This window comes from Syngnathoides biaculeatus, chromosome 11, assembly GCF_019802595.1.
Source record: "Syngnathoides biaculeatus isolate LvHL_M chromosome 11, ASM1980259v1, whole genome shotgun sequence".
Taxonomy (NCBI): Eukaryota; Metazoa; Chordata; class Actinopteri; order Syngnathiformes; family Syngnathidae; genus Syngnathoides; species Syngnathoides biaculeatus.
This window is the reverse complement of record NC_084650.1, coordinates 15399830-15418760: the sequence shown is the minus strand read 5'-3', so window position 1 is coordinate 15418760 and position 18931 is coordinate 15399830. Positions and strand designations below refer to the sequence as shown.

Genomic DNA, 18931 nt, shown 5'->3' with positions numbered 1-18931 from the left:
AAAATGATTTGAGGCTTTGTTTGGAGTCTTTAATAAATACATAAAAACAAGCTAACTTGTGTTAATGTACACTCGCTATTGGCATGTACACTACTGTGGTTTTCTGACCTGTTTTTAAACATCCCTTTTTGCCCTAAATTGACGCTAGCAGCCCGGCAGAACAGAAACGGCAGGTCCGGCCTGCGCCCACTGGAAATAATCGCACTGTTTACCCTTTCGGGAGCCGCAGGTGTAGAAGTCGCGGCCGTTGTTGGGTCCCAGCTTGAGCACGGTCCGCATCACGCATCGTTTGCCGTGGTGACAGGAGGGAAAGTGCAAGTCGGCCCACTGGAAACACATAAAACACTTTAAAGGGGGACATAATATGGAAATGGGACTGTTTAATGGCTTGTGACAAATAATATTATGGGTCTCTGGAGTGGCAGCCCGGCCAGCACGTGTGAAATTAAAAGTGAGTGAGCTGGACTGACTTTTCCTGAATTGTGATGTCAAAATTGTTCATTAAAACAAAAAATAAGTGTGGTCGGGAAGGAGACATCTCACCTGAAAGAAGTCGCACTTTGCCTCCCGGGGCAGCGAGCAGGCGTAAAACCGTCGTCCTTTATTATCGCCGTCCTTGTGGACCACTCGCAGAACGGACGGGCGGCGGTGCGCCTTGCACGAGGGGGGGGACGAGGGGGCCGAGGAGCCGGGCTTCTCCGCTGCTGTTGTGCGCCCACTAACAGAAAAGAGAAAGCAGGGAAAGGGGGAGGAAAACGGATGTGGACTCTTTGGAATTTCTTCAATTTCTCCTACTATGACTACAAAATGTGTAAATACGAGTGATAGTACTTTCTCAAATCTCAGTGAGAAAATACTCATAAATTGAGTTTCGCAAAATGTGATTTTATTTGCACAATATTGAGTTTAAAAAAAAAACTTTTCCCTAATAGTGCTTTTTTTCTCCAATGAAAAAGCATTTTACTTGCTATATTATGACTTCAGAATTATCAGATTACAACTTTCTAATTTTATAGTCATATTCCTGTATTATGAGCATTATAATAAGATTACAACAACCCTCGTGAGCACAAGCATGCAAAGGTGGACATTTTTCTTTTGTATAAAAAAAATATATAAATACGACTTAAAATACCCCCAAAAGATACAATTTTTTTTTCTTCAAAAATTAAATCGATTGTAATTTCTGGGTTATTTGGGGGGAAAAAAGACTAAATACAAAAAAAATATTTAAGATTTTCTGAAAGCTAATTTATTTTTGTAATTTGACGTTTTTCCCCCCCATACATTATACCTCCCAAAGCTATATTTTATTTTTAACATTTAGGCCTTTTTTTGTTTTTTGAAGAAATAAGATTCTATCCTTGAAAATTTAAAGATTTTGTTTAGAATTGTCACATTTTATCAAAAAGAAATGAGATTTTGTTCTCGTAATTCACAATTTATTGTAATGAAAATGTTGCTTATCTATAAAAATATTTTATTACCGTAACAACTTTTCTCAAAAGATGTCACGTCTCATCTGTGACTAATTTTTGTGAGATTTTTTCCTTTTAATTTCAGACTTTCATCCCCTGGAACTCCTTTGTGAGATTAAATTTAACCTTCCAAATATGCAATGTTTTATCTTGGAAAAAAGGTTTTCTTGGACGATTGCAACTTTTTTGCACGTGTAGAACAGATCCGGCGTCCCTGTTATTGTGCACACCACGCACCTTAACAGCGGAGATGAAACTTGTCTCGTTAGACGGGAAATAAACCTGAAAATACAACTTGAGTTATGCATGAGGGAATCACTCACGCCGACTTGTTAGAGGGACCGCCATCAATTCTCATTTTCTTGCACGGCTGACCGGACGGGGACGGCGCCCCCCCGCGGGACGGCTCGAGCGCCTCGCTCAAGTCGGAGAAACGCAGAGTGGACGTCCCGAAAGCGGAGCGCCAGTTGAGTTTACGCTCCTCTCGGGGCTTCGCGAAGGCGGTGTGGGGATATCGCACCAGATCGGTGGAGGAGGGCGGAGAGGAGTCTTCCTCTCGGACTGTGAAGGAAGATATAGACGCATTTTAATATTTATTCTGAGGCTCCACTCATAAAACACAGCTTGTTACAGCCACACTTTTATTACATAAACAATACTCGGAAAAAAAAGTTTATTGTGCTGCGGCAAGTCTCACAACTCCTCTCTTTGGCCCAATCCGGTGCTTCCGAACAGGCAGTGCATTAAATGCGTTGCTGTTTCAGCACAAATGGAGATGAGCTGCTTTGAAAATGTAATATCGCAAAATGATTATAGGTAAATCGTTGTGACGGAGATAGTGCTAAAAATAAATCGTCAAAGAACAAGATAATGAGATGGGTCCAAGTCAAAGGGTATACTAAAAGTATGCTCATGTAATGTCTGGTGAGTTTCAGCTAAACCAAAACGTTGGAAATAGTAAAGTTTAAAAATAGAAAAATATAGATTGAAAAGTGTACAGATGTTGAGGAAAAAAAGTACAAAAGTTATGGGGAATTGGGGGGGGGGGTTTCAACAAAAACAAGAGTACCATAATTTTCAGCCTATAAACCGCGACTTTTTTCCACACACTTTCAACCCTGCGCTTTATGTGGTGATGTGGCTAATTTGTGCATTTTTACTAACGGCCGCAAGGGGGCACTCGAGCAGAAAAAGGTAAGAGTGAGACCGGCGGAATATATGTGCCGAGGAGGTGACTTTTACCGGTCCGGCCCTGTCAGCGCTGCACTAGCGTGTTACCGCCATGTCTCAGTGATTTTTACCAGTATGTTATTTTTTTAACCGGCCCTGTTAGTGCGGCGGCGCTAGCGTTAACGTTAGCACGGCGGCGCTGGCGTTAGTGCGGCGGCACTAGCATTAGCGTGGCGGCACTAGCATTATTGTGACCGCGGCGGCGCTAGCGTTAGCAGTAGCGCTGCGGCGCTAGCGTTAAACTCTGTGTACTGTCTTCCTTGGAAAATATCTCTCGTATCAATGTGGTTTTCAATTTGGGCACTTGCGGCCTTTACACAGCTGCGGCGTATGTATGTACCAAATGGTATTTCCTTTACAAATGTACTGGGTGCGGCTTATAAATGGGCGCGCTCTGGAGGCCGGGAATTACGGTACAAAGACAAAAAAAAAAAAAAAAGTATGAAAACGTTTTGAAAATTCCCAGAATTCAATTACAGCTAGAATATGATACAGTTTCACAAAGCGTGACACAGATATGGACAAAGTTTAGTGAGGAAAATGTATGAAAATAAAAATACACAAAAAGGTAATTGCTGGAAAATGTTTAAAATGAAAAAGACAATTAGAAAAAAAATATTGACGATAATACAAATTATATCACAGCAAAAATATTTTGGGGAATACGAGAATGATTACATGGTAGAAAAATGTAAATGACAAAACAAAATATTATCACCTGAGATGCTTTCCTCTCGATTTTGTCGGACCATACAAATCGTTTTGCTCTCTCCCTTTGCTGTCTGAGGATGTTTACATTTAAAAAGTTAACATGAACTGTCTGGAAATAAATAAAATGTCACCCGGACAATCCCAAAACACGTCTGATGTAAAAAGCCTGACTTGTTCCACTTCAGTCCTGGAGATGGCGGTAACACGCATTACGCTTACTAACAATGAGTCTTACGGGGAGCTCTGGCAGTGAGGCAAGCGTCGCAGTTTTTGGCAGCGGGCGGATTGAGGAGCGTGCACAGGTGACAAGGCCAGTCCTCTTCCTCCCTCTTTGCCACGTTCTCATTCGCAGCTACGCCGCTGCTTACCCAGCCAATCAGGGTGTTCCTGACAGGAAGTTGACTGAAAACATGGAAAACAAGACATTTACTCATTAGCATTTTAAAAACTGTTCTCAGAAAAATTACCCGACATTAATTTACACTTGAAAAGGCTTTATTTGAAGTAATGAAAACTATATTTTAAAAAAATCTGGGAAAAATGGTTGGAAGTATAATGCAAAGTACAGTGATGCCTCGGTTCTCGACCGCACTCCGTTCCAGAAAACAGTTCGAAGAGTGAATTGTTCAAAAACCGAATCGATGTTTCCCATGCAATGAATGGAAAAAGAAATAATGCGTTCCAAGCCTAAATATTTATGCTTTTTAAAGCATTTTTTTAGCTCTTCCTGATAATAAACTGCATAGTAGAAATACATGTATAGTTTAAATACTTTATATAATAAAATATTTTAAGAAATATATTTATTTTTTGCTTAAAATGTACACTTTAGTAGTAGAATACGCAAGGTTGGGAGTGCATTGCCCTATCTGTAGCAACTCGGCCCCCAGCCTTCTAAACTTTTTTTTTTTTTTAATCAACAAAAGTGCAGAATAACTTTAAACAAGCAATTTGTCTTCTTTGGAGCCATGATTGGGAGTTAATACGGTAGTCCTCGATAAGAAGAAAAACAACAGTTCCAGTTTTTGTTTTTCGGGGGGCGTTCGAATTGACAACACAACACATCGTGGGTTGGTTAGCTGGTCTGGCCGTGCGCAATATGCTATTTCCGGGGTTTTACTGTGGTGTGGGAATTAACAACAAAGCACGTTGTGGGTCAGCCGGTCTGGCCGCGCCCAATATCTTATTTCCGGGTTTTGTCGGGGGTGTTGGAGTACCGATTTTTGTCCGAAAACGGAAACAATAAAATGTCAAAATTTTCATTCGGAAACGGGGACGTTCGAAAACTAAGGCTTTACTGTATGAGGAAATACGCAAAGGTAAAAATAGATGCTTATCCACACAAGGATCACGGGGAGTGCTGGAGCCTATCCCAGCTGTCAACGGGCAGGAGGCGGGGGCACACCCTGAACTTGTTGCCAGCCAATTGCAGAGCACATCGAGACAAACAGCCGCACTCACAATCACACCTAGGGTCAATTTAAAGTGTCCAATTATGCATGTTTTAGGAGGAAATCGGAGTGCACGGAGAAAACCCACGCAGGCACGGGGAGAACATGCAAACTCCACATGGGCGGGGCCGGGATTGAACCCAGGACCTTAGAACTGTGAGGCCAACGCTTTACTAGCCGAGCCACCGTGCCGCAATCAACCAAAATATTTCACAAAAAAAAAAATAATAATAATCACAAGTTAAATATTAAAAAGTAGTTGACAAAATTATATTACCATGAAAATATCTGAAAATAATACAAAACAGAGAGAAATATTACAGAGAACCCGCACAAAAATATTACAAACAGCATGAGGAAACCAACTAAATATTTGCACTTGTAGCAGCTGGTGAGGCGACAAGTTACATTTATATGTTAGCGCTGCCACATAAATCTCAACAATGTTTGACAAGAAGACCACCGATCATGGATGGATGGATGGATAAACGGATGGAGGAAGCGAGGGAGCGAGAGAGTTATGCTAACGACATCCGGCAGTAAACTTCCCAGCGCAGATTGCGCCATCAGCTGTGTAAGGTGACTAAAGGGCTTTCGGCGGGGAGCCCTCGCTAAGCCTCGCTCAAACACCAACCAGGAGGTGTTTGAGCCCGCGGCCTGTCTGTCAAACGCGCTCGCGCACGCGTTGGTGGTGCCCGGAACGCTTAGCCGCTCCGCGCCAAGCCCATCTGCCCGCAAAAGATGGCCTCGCAAAGCTGGAACATTCTATCTGCGAAGATGGAAAACGGCCCCAAAGCTTACTTGAGTGGCTTTTTAAGCTCGTTTTTTTCTGTTGTAGGAGGGAAAACTGTGTGAACCCTTCGAAATAGCTACATTAATTGGGCATAAAATGTCATCTGCTCATCTTCTGAATACATCAAGGACAACTAGTCTGCTTCAAACTATAACCCATAAATGTTGTTTTTGTTACAGAGTAATTTTCACCGAAGCCATTACAAGAGCGGTTGACGGATTGCTGTTTAAGCCCACCAGTTTATGACATATTTCTATATTTTTCAAGGTTTTCTTTTTTATCTGTATTGAGTGACTATCCTATACATTACATAAACTTGTGGTTGCAACCGTTTAACTATTTATATTGTAAATGTGGAATGTATAAGGTGTGGAGAAAAAAAAAAATGCTGGTTTCTGTCTGTTAATGAAAAAAAATCTGCAGCGGTCACAGAAATTTGACAAAACTAAATAGCGTAATTTCGGGCCTACAAGCAGCGACTTTTTTTCCCGCATGCTTTCAACCCTGCGGTTTATGCGGTGATGTGGCTAATTCGTGCGGAAAAGGTAAGAGTGAGACCGATGGAATGTGCCTTTTACCGGCCCTGTTAGCGCTGTGCTAGCGTGTTGCCGTTGTGTTACTGCCGTGTCTCAGTGATTTTTACCGGTAATTTATTTTTTAAGTGATATTTACCGGTAAGTTTTATTTTAACCGGCCCTGTTACCATTAGCACTAGCGCGGTGCGAGTGTTAGCACTAGCTTTAGCGCGTCACTAGTATTAGAGCTAGCATTAAACTCTTTGTGTACCGTCTTTCTTTGTAAATATCTCGTGTTTCAATGTACCGAATGGTACAGTATTTCCTTTACATATATACTCGGTGAGGCTTGTATCCAGGTGCGATCTGTAGGCCGGGAATTACGGTAAATAAAAATGTGGGGTTTATGATTTTGTCACCGTCATACCCAGATGTCAACCGTATTGAGAACCTTCGGGCAGGGGTGTCAAACTCATTTTTTTGGCGGGCCACATTGTTGTTCCGGTTTTCCTCAGAGGGCCATTATGACTGGAAAAAAAAATATTTAATCATCTTATCATATTTATATCATCAATTGATGAACTCGTTTTGGAATCAGAAATCAAGGGTAATGTGTTTTTCAAGTACCGTAATCTACGGCCTATAAGACGCGACTTTTTTCACACACTTCCAACCCTCCAGCTTATGCAGTGATGCGGTTAATTTTCCATTTTTTTTCCCTAACGGCCGCAAGGGGGCACTCGATCGGAAAAGGTAAGACTAAGATTGGTGGAATATGTGTCAAGGAAGTGACTTTTGTGGGTATGTTTTTTTTTTTTAACCGATCCTTTTAGCGCTGCGCTAGCGTTAGCGCTGTGCTAGCATGTTGCTGCTGCGTTACTGACGTGTCTCAGTGATTTTAACCGATAAGTCTTTTTTCACCGGGCCCTGTTAGTGCTGTGCTACCGTGTTGCTACTGTGTAGCTGCCGCAGCTATATATATATATATATATATATATATATATAATATATATATATATATATTTGTTTTTTTATCAGTATGTTGTTGTTTTTTTATTTTTGTTCCCAGCCCTGTTCGTGCTACCGTGCTGGTGCTATGTTAAGCTAAGATAAGGTATTAAAACTTTGAAAACGCTTTCTGTGTACCGTCCGGTAAATATTACTTAAAAAATAAATTACCGGTAAAAATCCCTGATGGTTTCAATGTTCAATTGCGGCTTTTACACAGGTGCGGCTTATCTATGTACTGTAATGGTATTTACTTTACAAATGTACTGGGTGAGGCTAAATTACGGTATTCACGTTTGGTCGCACAAAAATGCTTGTACTATCTCAACTTTATCATTTATGATATATGACAATTTGAAATTTTGGTGCAGATTTTTACAAGAATCATGGAAATTGACAGTCGAGATTTGGCTTTGCGGGCCACATAAAATCATGTTGTGGTCCATATCTGGCCCTCGGGCCTTGACTTTGACACATTTTACCAGCAAACGGCAACTCTGGGAAGCAAAACGAGTTCTACTGATGAAACATATCACTACTATTCGGGTCAACAAACCTACACACAACCGGTTACTTCTTAAGGGACGTGCGTTTTGCTCCCACCTGACATGGACGTCCCCGCCGTCACGCTTCTGACAGCGCTCGCAAAAGTACGTCATCCTGCCGTTGTCGCCGAGACGGCAGACGGTGACGGCGCCTGAACACCGGCCGCACTGGGGACGCTTGTAGACTTTGTAGTGCGTGTGTAGCGCAGAGGCAGACTTGCGACACTGGCAGAAGAAAGGAAGAGAGTGGGTATGTTCTCATAACGTGACAATCTTTTAGAACTCAAAATATAGATAGACAGAAATACAGAAATAGAATTGCTGAACTAGAAATACAAAAGTGATGGAAAATAATTCAAATATTATCGAAAATACACAAATTTTAGGTACACGTGTATTTTTTAGTGAAAAGACTCAAAAATATTAGGCAAAAAAACACAATGACTTCAAATCAAATGTGGGTGTGCAATGAAAGATTAAAATGAGTTTAAAACGTTAAAATAAGGAGGAGCAAGAGCAGCAGAGTAGGCTGACGTTCAGTCAACACAATGACTTCAAATCAAATGTAAGTATATATATATATATAATATATATATATATATATATATATATTTGTTTTTTTATCAGTATGTTGTTGTTTTTTTATTTTTGTTCCCAGCCCTGTTCGTGCTACCGTGCTGGTGCTATGTTAAGCTAAGATAAGGTATTAAAACTTTGAAAACGCTTTCTGTGTACCGTCCGGTAAATATTACTTAAAAAATAAATTACCGGTAAAAATCCCTGATGGTTTCAATGTTCAATTGCGGCTTTTACACAGGTGCGGCTTATCTATGTACTGTAATGGTATTTACTTTACAAATGTACTGGGTGAGGCTAAATTACGGTATTCACGTTTGGTCGCACAAAAATGCTTGTACTATCTCAACTTTATCATTTATGATATATGACAATTTGAAATTTTGGTGCAGATTTTTACAAGAATCATGGAAATTGACAGTCGAGATTTGGCTTTGCGGGCCACATAAAATCATGTTGTGGTCCATATCTGGCCCTCGGGCCTTGACTTTGACACATTTTACCAGCAAACGGCAACTCTGGGAAGCAAAACGAGTTCTACTGATGAAACATATCACTACTATTCGGGTCAACAAACCTACACACAACCGGTTACTTCTTAAGGGACGTGCGTTTTGCTCCCACCTGACATGGACGTCCCCGCCGTCACGCTTCTGACAGCGCTCGCAAAAGTACGTCATCCTGCCGTTGTCGCCGAGACGGCAGACGGTGACGGCGCCTGAACACCGGCCGCACTGGGGACGCTTGTAGACTTTGTAGTGCGTGTGTAGCGCAGAGGCAGACTTGCGACACTGGCAGAAGAAAGGAAGAGAGTGGGTATGTTCTTATAACGTGACAATCTTTTAGAACTCAAAATATAGATAGACAGAAATACAGAAATAGAATTGCTGAACTAGAAATACAAAAGTGATGGAAAATAATTCAAATATTATCGAAAATACACAAATTTTAGGTACACGTGTATTTTTTAGTGAAAAGACTCAAAAATATTAGGCAAAAAAACACAATGACTTCAAATCAAATGTGGGTGTGCAATGAAAGATTAAAATGAGTTTAAAACGTTAAAATAAGGAGGAGCAAGAGCAGCAGAGTAGGCTGACGTTCAGTCAACACAATGACTTCAAATCAAATGTAAGTATATATATATATATATATATATGTATATATATATATACACTTTTGTAATATATACCTTATTTTTTTATTCTTTGCATGACATTCTTTGCCTAACCTAACCCTAAACCCTAACCCCACAACATCTCACCTTATAAAAGAGAAGCGTGAAATCCCGCGTCATCTTCACCAAGTGGTGAAGCTGCTCGTCCGACAGCTGCTCCACCTGAGGGAAGCGCAACCACAGTAACTTAGATTACTAAGTACTTGGGCTGCAACAAATACTCAGGTATTTCGAGTAACCGTAATGTCCGGCCTATAAGCCGCGACTTTTTTCACCCGCTTTCAACCCTGCGGTGATGCGGCTAATTTGTGGATTTTTTTCTAACAGACGCAAGGGGGCACTCGACTGGAAAAGGTAAGCGTGAGACCGGTGGAATATATGTGCCGAGGAAGTGACTTTTACTGGTCTGGCCTTGTTAGCGCTGCACTAGCGTGTTGCTCCCTTGTCTTCGTTATTTTTACCGGGTTTTTTTTTTTTTTAACAGGCCTTGTTAGCGCGGCACTAGTGTTAGCGTTAGCCTCTCTGTGTACTGTCTTTCTTTGTAAATATCTCGTTTTTCAATGCGGGTTTCAATGTGGGCGCTTGCGGCTTTTACACAGCTGCGGCGTATCTGCGTACCAAATGGTATTTCCTTTACAAATGTACTGGGTGAGGCTTATAACCAGGTGCGCTCTGTCGGCCGGGAATTACGGTAAATGCATGTTCAACAGGTTGTGGCTTCTTCCTTAAATAGGGGACATCAGATTTACACCCGTTTTTCACAAAATTGATGACCTCACTGGTTGAATGGCACAATTTTTTTTTTTTTTTTTTATAAACACACCACTTTCAACAAAGGGTGTTTATATCATGAATGCTTGGTCTAGTTGGTTTTCTGAAAATCTACGCACGATGCAAGATAGCTGGGATAGGCTTCCGGAGCTCCCGCGACCCTTGTGAGGATAAGCGGCTCAGAAACTGGATGGATGGATGATGATGTAGTCTGCTTGGGTATTTCTGCTTTGTGCATCTCAATAATTTTTAGTGCTCGAACTGAAATGTGAAACATTTTTTTGGTCTTGGAAATTAACTGAAACTTACAGAGATGACATTGAAAAGCCGTAGATTTGCGGCAAAAAAAAAAAAAAAAAAAAAGTGTATGAACCCTGATGAAAGTATGCGTGTTCAATCAGAGGGAAGCAAAGGTTTCATTTTTTATGTGATATAAATCAGATCAAATCCTAAAATTATTCATTTCCTTCTGCCAACCTCCATTGCTTTCTGTCTTCACCTTATTTCATCCCCCACCGCAACACATCCCTCGATTAAAACTCCAGAAAGTTCCAGAGAGTAGGATGTTTTCCTTTTTTGTTTTGTTTTCCCCCACCATCTTCGGCTGCACTCCATCCATCACCCGTACCTTCGCGGCTGGGTGTAGGCCCGCGTCGAACAGGGCTTCGTTTTTAATGATGTTGCCCACTCCCGGCATGACGGCCTGATCGAGGAGGACGTCGCAGAGCATCCTGCCGCCGTGGCGCCTCGCCGCCTCGGCCGAGCGTGAGGGGCTGAACGCCGGCGAGCACACGTCCAGGGGCTGGAGAGCTCGCACACGCCGCTCGCAGTCGTCACTCGACCTGTGAGAACACACACGTACATGTGTACACACATCCACGTTCCCACTTACACACCCACACATACAGATCTACATGCGCACCTACACAACCACAAACGCATGTATGTGCACAAATAAGTACACACACACACAGCATGCATGCTCCCCCTCCGCCACATGGCCATTGCCTCGTTGAAATGGGACCGTTCCGAGGTTAATAATTCCCTCATTCCCCACGCTAGAGAAGAGCAAATTCACCATTACCAATACAGTAAATTTAATTCAGAAGTTTATGGGGCCATCGTTAAACATTAGCTGTCATGCAAGTTTCAACTCATTCTTGTTTTATCATTTTGTCCCCGTTTCGCACAAGTGGGTGAAGCCTCCTGGGGGAAAATAAAGTCAAATGTTTTCCAATTTATCGTAATTTCCGGCTTATAAGACGAGACTTTTTTCGCCACAAGCTTTCAATCCTGCGGTTTATGCGGTGATGCGGCTAATTTGTGCATTTTTTTCCAAGGCCCGGTGGAATATGTGCCGAGGACGTGACTTTTACCGGTCAGGCCCTGGTAGTGCTACGCTAGCGTGTTACTGCCGTGTCTCAGTGATTTTTACCGGTATGGTTTTTTTTTTTTTTTTTTTACCGGCCCTGTTAGCACAGCGGCGCTAGCATTAAACTCTCTGTGTACTGTCTTTCTTTGTAAATATTTTGTGTTTCAATTGTTATATGTATTTATATTCTTTGTTCTCTTTATTTTCCTTTTATGCTTAAGTTGTTTGGATGCGGATCTTTCTGACACTCTTTCCTTTCATACTTTTAAGTCCTTATGATGAGACGCGTTTTCCTCTAATGCTCTTGGGTCCGTGTGACGCGAACTCTTTGTGTCCGTTGTGACGCGGAATTCTGAAATGTTTCAAGGACTACCTATGTAAGGACGAGAAAGCCGGACAACGAGGCTTCTTCTCACAAACTACTCTGCTTGGAGCACTAACTGCACAGGATGCCTGCCGGCTTTCGTTTTTGGACCGGCTGGAACTTTCGCTAACTTGGAATACCCGCTGGGAAAAACGTTTGCTTGTTTGGGAACACTCGTTCAACATGGGTGACTTCGCCGTTGTGGCTCAAGGACTCTGTTCTTGAACGCCCATTTTGGGTTAGCTATTTTATCGTGTTTGTGTTGTGTTGATGTCTGTAAGATTAAATTGTCAGAAACGCAGTACAACTGCCTTGTTGCATTTTGCTGCTTTGAACAAAGGGAACTTTAGTCGAAAATCATTTGTAACACAACGTGAGTTTCAATGTGGGCACTTGCGGCTTTTACACAGCTGCAGCATACGTACGTACCAAATGGTATTTCCTTTACAAATGTACCAGGTAAGGCTTATAAGCAGGTCCGCTCTGTAGGCCGGGAATTACGGTATGTGGTTGTACGCGACTCACTGTTTCAGTGTGGCTCTTCTGAGATAAACACGGGTGAGATTTCCAGAGAATGGAATTGAACGTGCACCACACAACTAGAAATGGAGTGCTTAACACTAGCGTAACCAGCGGCCACGCTAACTGAAAAAGGCTCACTACCCTTCCTATGACCTCATTCTAGTCTGGTTTTGTGTTTACCTCATTTCCACCGTGCTCTCGAAGAAGCACAGCCTGTCTTTGGTCAGGTGGATTTCGAGCACTGGGACGGAGCTGCCCCCCCTGCCATGTTTCTTCTCTGCGCTGTTGATTCGCATAGAGCCATTCATGCCAAAGTGGACTCTAAGGGGGGATTTGCACTGTTAGTTAAGAATATGAAGGCAAACATTTATGATACAGAGAAGCAGTTTTGGCAGAGCGAAAGCCAAGATATTGTAGTATCAATCAAATGTGAGCTTTGTTATCTTTCTGGAGACAGTTCTTCCGAAACAAGCCCAATATTGCATCTCATTAGATACTGGTGCTGTGAGTTGATTTCTGAATCACCCAGATTAATGATTCAAGAATCACAAGTCACCAGTGTCGAACTAGCCGTGACTATAAATCATATGACCGGCTCCAATTAATAATGTTATCGATATTTGAAAATTTGCCAAAAACACCGCAGGCAGTGCCTTTCAGGTCGTCTCTGATGCTGTCAACATCGAAACTTATTCCATTGTTCTGGACTTGAAAACAATGTCTGCAGGAAAAAAAACCACACCCAAAATAGACTCCGTAGTAATTTTTGGTTGGTTTTCCAATGACATGCTAGATTTTCAGACATAACCGGTGTGGGCCTAGTGACAGCAGCACAAAAAGCCCACATTTCCTTGTCAAATTAGGACATGAGAATTCAACCTCGGCAGTGACAAGATATAAAAAAATAGTACCTCACACTTTTGTATGGTACATTCCTTAGTGCGGCAAATTCACTCTTCACGTTTCATTACGGACACCACACCAAATTTAGCAGCATATCAATTTCGACAATGAAAAAGGGGCATTCACAGGGTATTTAGTTATTCACCAATTGCTCCAAATCAGATTGCTACTACTGGAAATGACAGCCAAATTTCATTTTTGAGAAATACAGAAAGGACTTGTTGGTGAAATATGCCGCATCTGGAACGTATACGTCCCTTCCGACTCGCCAAAAACACTACAAATTTGAAATATAAACAGACACGTTTGTCCATATTTCAGAATATATAGAAAACTTATGGGGATATTCTTGTCTAGTGCCGTACCTTGTGATTTTTCTCATGTAAAATATGCGCCTTAGGTCAGCACCATTAGTAGTAATGGGGCATGTTTCTGATATAGCTCACTCAAATAAATCAGATTAACCAAATTCACCACCATACTACAGTACACGTGGACCTAATCTTATGTCGGTTTAATGTATTTTTTTTAAATCGATAGAGTCACCGTTTACAATTTTAAATGCCACACAATAGCTTTTGATATGAATAATCTGACATTCTTTTACTTCATACCTCAACGCTTTAGGTCCAAAATACAAAAAAAGCTCCTTCCCCAGCGTGTCTACGCCCGTGTACTGACACCCTTTCAAACGTTGGATAACGTTGCTTCTCTCCTGGTCGATCCCCTGGAAAGACACAGCTGTCACCATGTATGTCGTGACATAATAAGTTTATTATGTTGTCGAATGACAAACATAACAGTGACATTTGGCGTGATTGGACGACACACCTTCGTTGTGAGCAAGCTGCCTCGTAGCTCTTTCACACTTTGTCCTTTCTGGACCCTCGAACGGATCTTCTCACCGTTCAATGTACATCCCGGACCTTCAACCATATTTTTTTAATGATTGTTCCTCTAATAAAACACTTACAAAATTGTCCGCAAATATTGATACTTTAGCTAGCTGTCATCTGTGTTCCCCGCCATTCATTCAAAGTGACGCATGCGCAGAAGGCTTTGCGGAAATCCCCACCATAAATCATTCTTGCATGACTGAGCAGAGCGGCGGCCATAACTTGTTTGCGCTCGATTATTGCCGTCCAGAAAAGCATCTTTGGGCCAGGATATAAATAGACGCGGCCCCGTGTTCTTCAGCCAAGTGTACAGCCGTGCCCTCCTCTTGTTTAATAAATAATACATAAATTAAAAAAAGGCCAGCCCTCAGCAATTATGAGTGTTAAAAAGTCTTGACTTGTTGATATGAACGAATAACGCATTTTGAATGGGGCTGACGTCACCTAGCGCCCGGCGTCGTTACACGAACTGCGAGCAGGATCAAACGCCTTCCCTTAATTGTTTCAACAAATTATACATTGAAACTTTCTTTATAATATAGATATGGTCTGAAGTTTTGTTTCTTATCCCCCACATTTTTTTTTATTTCAAACAAAAGCTTTCGATGAAATTTCTACATGTATCCTGTATGCGTCGACGTCTCCCAAAACTCCGGCAATCGGAGGATGTGTGCACGATAAAAAGAAATTGAGAAGAATAACCCGGATGAAAAGTGAAATGCGCAATTGTCATTTTATTTTAGGAGAGGTTGTTTCGTTCTTTCAAGAATTCTAGAAAGTAGAATTCCTCAATAAAATAAGATTTAAAGAAAAAAAAAAAAAAGGGTGTACTTGAATTCTGATGGACAGGAGGCCCCGGCGGGATACGAACCCACAACCCCTGGTTTACTATTCCAATGCTCTAACCACTAATCCGTGCGCAGAAGGGTTTTGGTAGCGGAAATGACGTAAAGTTAAAGCGATTCCGGAAGCACGACGAGGATATAACAAAATAATCATGTAGATATATGTGTGTGTGTGTGTGTGTGTATGTATATATATATATATATATATATATATATATACACACACACACACACACACACACACACACACACACACACTCCTTTTATTTTTTCATGCCTGGGTGGATACACATCAATGTACCATCTTGATATGTCAAATATTGACGTTTCCTGTGACATCCGAGACCTTTCAGTTCGACGCATGCGCAATATCGTATTCCCGCAACTCAATGCATAAAACTCGATGTCGACAGCAGGTCCGAAACAAAATTAAAAAATATGTAAACTGTAAAGTTTTTAAATTATACTTTTTATGAAAATGCGGACCAAAAAAAAAAATCACATTCGTAATACTCATCATAACAATAATTTATACCATTTATTATTACTATTGGACCATGCAACTCTTTCGTTCCAATAAACTGAAACAACCGAACTCACGTGGCGCGAAAATATTGGTAAAAGGTACACGTGATTCAACGGATACCGTCAGTGCCACTGATTATTCGTTATTAATAATTTGACATCACAAAAACGCAGATTCAGTGTTTGCATTGCCCATTGGTCGTTCTATTTTTTGCCACTTGAGGGAGCCAGAAGAGCACCGATCTCCCACACACTCGCGTTTACATCAAGGGTTATAAATTCAAAAGTTGCGAGCGACAACATCTGCATACCGTCGTCCCAAACGGATTCGTGGGCCAGAGAGGAATATTTTTTTGAAAGCTCCTATCTCCTTTCATATCGCCGCCCGTCCACTGAACCAATCCCATCTGCTCCCAAAAATTCAAATGAATGAGTATTTACGTTCCCCCCCCCCCCCCCCCCCCCCCCCATCATCATCATTCTTGCATCACTGGGCAGAGCGGCGGCCATAACTTGTTTGAGCTCGATGATTGCCGTCCAGAAAAGCATCCGCGGCCCGGTGCTCTTCAGCCAATTGTACAGCCGTGCCCTCCTCTTGTTTAATAAATAAATACATAAATTTAAAAAAAGGGCAGCCCTCAGCAATTATGGGTGTTAAAAAGTCTTGACTTTCTCATGCTCTATTCTCACCTATTAAATTATAATTCCTGCCAAATTGAAAGCACTTATTAGACCTTACAACAGCACTTTTTGTGTGCATACGTTACTGTGAGACGAGACACACAAACGTGGAAGTATCTGCACGAATGTGACAAAATACATAACTGTGGGTGTATATGCATGACCATGGGAGTACCAACACAACTGTAGGAATTCATACACAACTGTTGGAGTACAAACTGTACATGCTGAGATCGCTAACAAATATCTCTGGACAGTGAGCCTCACAACATGTCTTCTTGGCCCGATCCCGACCCCAACATGTGTTTCAAACATTTTATGGACACTTTCAAGCGGGGAAAAACTAAAGTCTTCGTCAATGGCCCCGGGTTCCAGAGAAACGAGCACAATGTTTTAAATCCACAGCATTCGTTCATCCATTATCCGAACCGCTTATCCTCACAAGGGTCGCTGGGGTCCCGGAGCCGATCCCAGCAGCCTTCGGGCAGGAGGCACACAAGTGCACACATTTCACCACAAGTGAAAAACCTGGACGTCATTTTTATTTATTTTGCCCCACAAAATTGAAATCTAACAGATATTTTGTTTTGTTTTTTTAGCACTTGAGGACTGTAGCCAGAGTCCACCCTTTTCCAAATGCACGCTTTTATCACGACCCCGATGGATTGCATAGGTTCCTGGTCTTCCCAACAAAGAGTATCTCAAGTTTACAATTAGAGTGTTACATAATTCTGGAGTACAGTCACTTGTGAGGATAAGCGGCTCAGAAAATGAACAAATGGATGGATACTTGCCTGGGTGGAGAGTGACCACTCGTGCTAAATCACTGAACACGATGCGTTTGGTTTAGGTAAAGTTGTTGTGACGTCCATATAAAATAAAATAAAATAATTTTTTTTAAAAAAACGTTAACTTAGAAGTGAGATAAAATCTGATGAATAACACCGAGACATGTTTGGAATGACATCGAGGGAAATACTAACGGGTGAAAAAAGCAATGTTTCTTCGCGTTTTACTGAATTCTTTGCCCTGAAGGTCAGTTCAAATGAAAAGTAAAAGCGCAGACTCTCTCCAAGCCGAACGGTATTTACGTTTTGTGCCCGAGTTTTATTTCATTATTTCCACGGACGTGTTGCTATGCAACTGGGATTTCCAAAGCCCTGGCGCAATGTGCGTTGGCAGCATACGACGGACGCTAATAGCGCTGCCGCTTCAACTCCGTCGCCTGGAACCTTCTCCGAATGAGAAAGATTTTCGTCGGTATACCGTTTAATGGAGACGTGGAAGGGGATGGCTCCAGAGTCGTCGCGTTCATCATATTGCATACATAAACTCTGCCACGAAAGTATCGGACGAGTTCGGCCAGTTTTTGCTCTTTTTTTTTTTCCTGGGGAATGAAAAGAATTTGATTGTAAAACTATTTAGTGGTGCAATCCTCATTAAGACCAAGATCTTTGTAAGAGGGATAAAAACCCAGATCCCCTGGTTTACCAAACCAACGATGTAACCACTGATCCACACGGGCGCCGGACTACCATGCGTGAGGCGGTTGACACGTATATCTGGGTAGGCCCAAGCGTGACGTCACCTGCGTCCGTGGGCTCGTAAATTCTTCAAGCAACAGAAACAGAACAGAAAGATTGGAATGCTTTGTTTTTGTCGATTTGTTTGTTGTTTGCGGAGGTGGCAAAGGAACACACACTTTGTAATTAACAAGATGTTGACTGTGGTAAACGCTCGATGGCGTAAGTGTTAATTTGAATACAATGACAGGTTGTGTAATTTACAAAAGTATCAATTCATATCACTTCGTCATTTGTGTTGTGTGAATGATTATCCTCGAAAATATTTGATGTCTTTTCAGACATGAAGATTTGATCACTTTTAGTTTTTGGTGGTTAGTCATGTGGTTCTGTTATAATATTGTATCCAAACCAGCACACAATATCAGTAAATTTATCACATCCTTGGCAGATGGAATATAAGGGCACATGTGAGAGGATTTCGTGTTGGCGCCTGTGTTCATTCATGCATGCATGTCATGATTAATGTCGATGGTGGGTTGTATTTTTATTTTTTACTGGGTTAAGAGTTGGGTTCTATATGAAGGGAGAAATTGGACATCCGCATCAGAACGGATCTTTTGTTACTGTTTGGATCGATGAAACAAAACGACTGTTCATGTCTTGATAAAACATTTCAATGCTTAACGCCATTTTTTTCCCCCCGAAACCAAGATCTAACCCTCTAAATAGATTAATCTGCTCTGTTATGATATATTTTCTACATTCACAATTAGAATAATTCATTAGAAAGTTCAAACTGAATCACACTTACCGGTGAAAAGTGACTTCTTTGCGACCGCCTGCACGGTTTTGACAGCCGACGGCGCATCAGGAATGAACCATTTTGACGCCGAAAAATTGAAAATGTTATGTTTCACAATGTGCAATTGAAAGGATGTCAAAGGACGTCAACTTTCACGTGAAATAGTACCCGCAGCAATGTTTTGCCCTGACCGGAAAATGAAGCCAAACTACACGTGAAAGGGGACTGTTGATAGGCTAC

At 41.6% G+C, this 18931-nt stretch overlaps 1 protein-coding gene and 1 long non-coding RNA gene across 2 annotated transcripts; both read right to left on the bottom strand.

Moving 5' to 3' along the window:
• Positions 1–117: 117 nt before the first annotated feature.
• On the bottom strand, positions 118–14479 carry neil3 (nei-like DNA glycosylase 3). The gene is made up of 10 exons (XM_061835948.1): positions 14248–14479; positions 14031–14143; positions 12694–12834; positions 10884–11097; positions 9572–9646; positions 8932–9098; positions 3655–3821; positions 1802–2039; positions 544–718; positions 118–327 (listed from the first exon to the last, which is right to left on the bottom strand). The coding sequence occupies exons 1-10, from the start codon at positions 14350–14352 to the stop codon at positions 145–147; spliced, it is 1578 nt and encodes a 525-aa protein (XP_061691932.1). The 5' UTR covers positions 14353–14479; the 3' UTR covers positions 118–144.
• Positions 14480–16191: 1712 nt separating this feature from the next.
• Positions 16192–18931, bottom strand: LOC133509185 (uncharacterized). The gene is made up of 3 exons (XR_009797255.1): positions 18701–18931; positions 17855–17974; positions 16192–17750 (listed from the first exon to the last, which is right to left on the bottom strand). It is a non-coding gene; the product is annotated as an uncharacterized LOC133509185 (long non-coding RNA).

Coding starts and splice junctions, on each gene's coding strand:
- neil3 (XM_061835948.1), bottom strand. CDS start 14,352: ATGGTTGAAGGTCCGGGATGTACATTGAACGGTGAGAAGATCCGTTCG. Junction 9,647..10,883: donor GCCTACACCCAGCCGCGAAG/GTACGGGTGATG, acceptor CGCTTCCCTCAG/GTGGAGCAGCTGTCGGACGA. Junction 9,099..9,571: donor TCACGCTTCTCTTTTATAAG/GTGAGATGTTGT, acceptor TTCTTCTGCCAG/TGTCGCAAGTCTGCCTCTGC.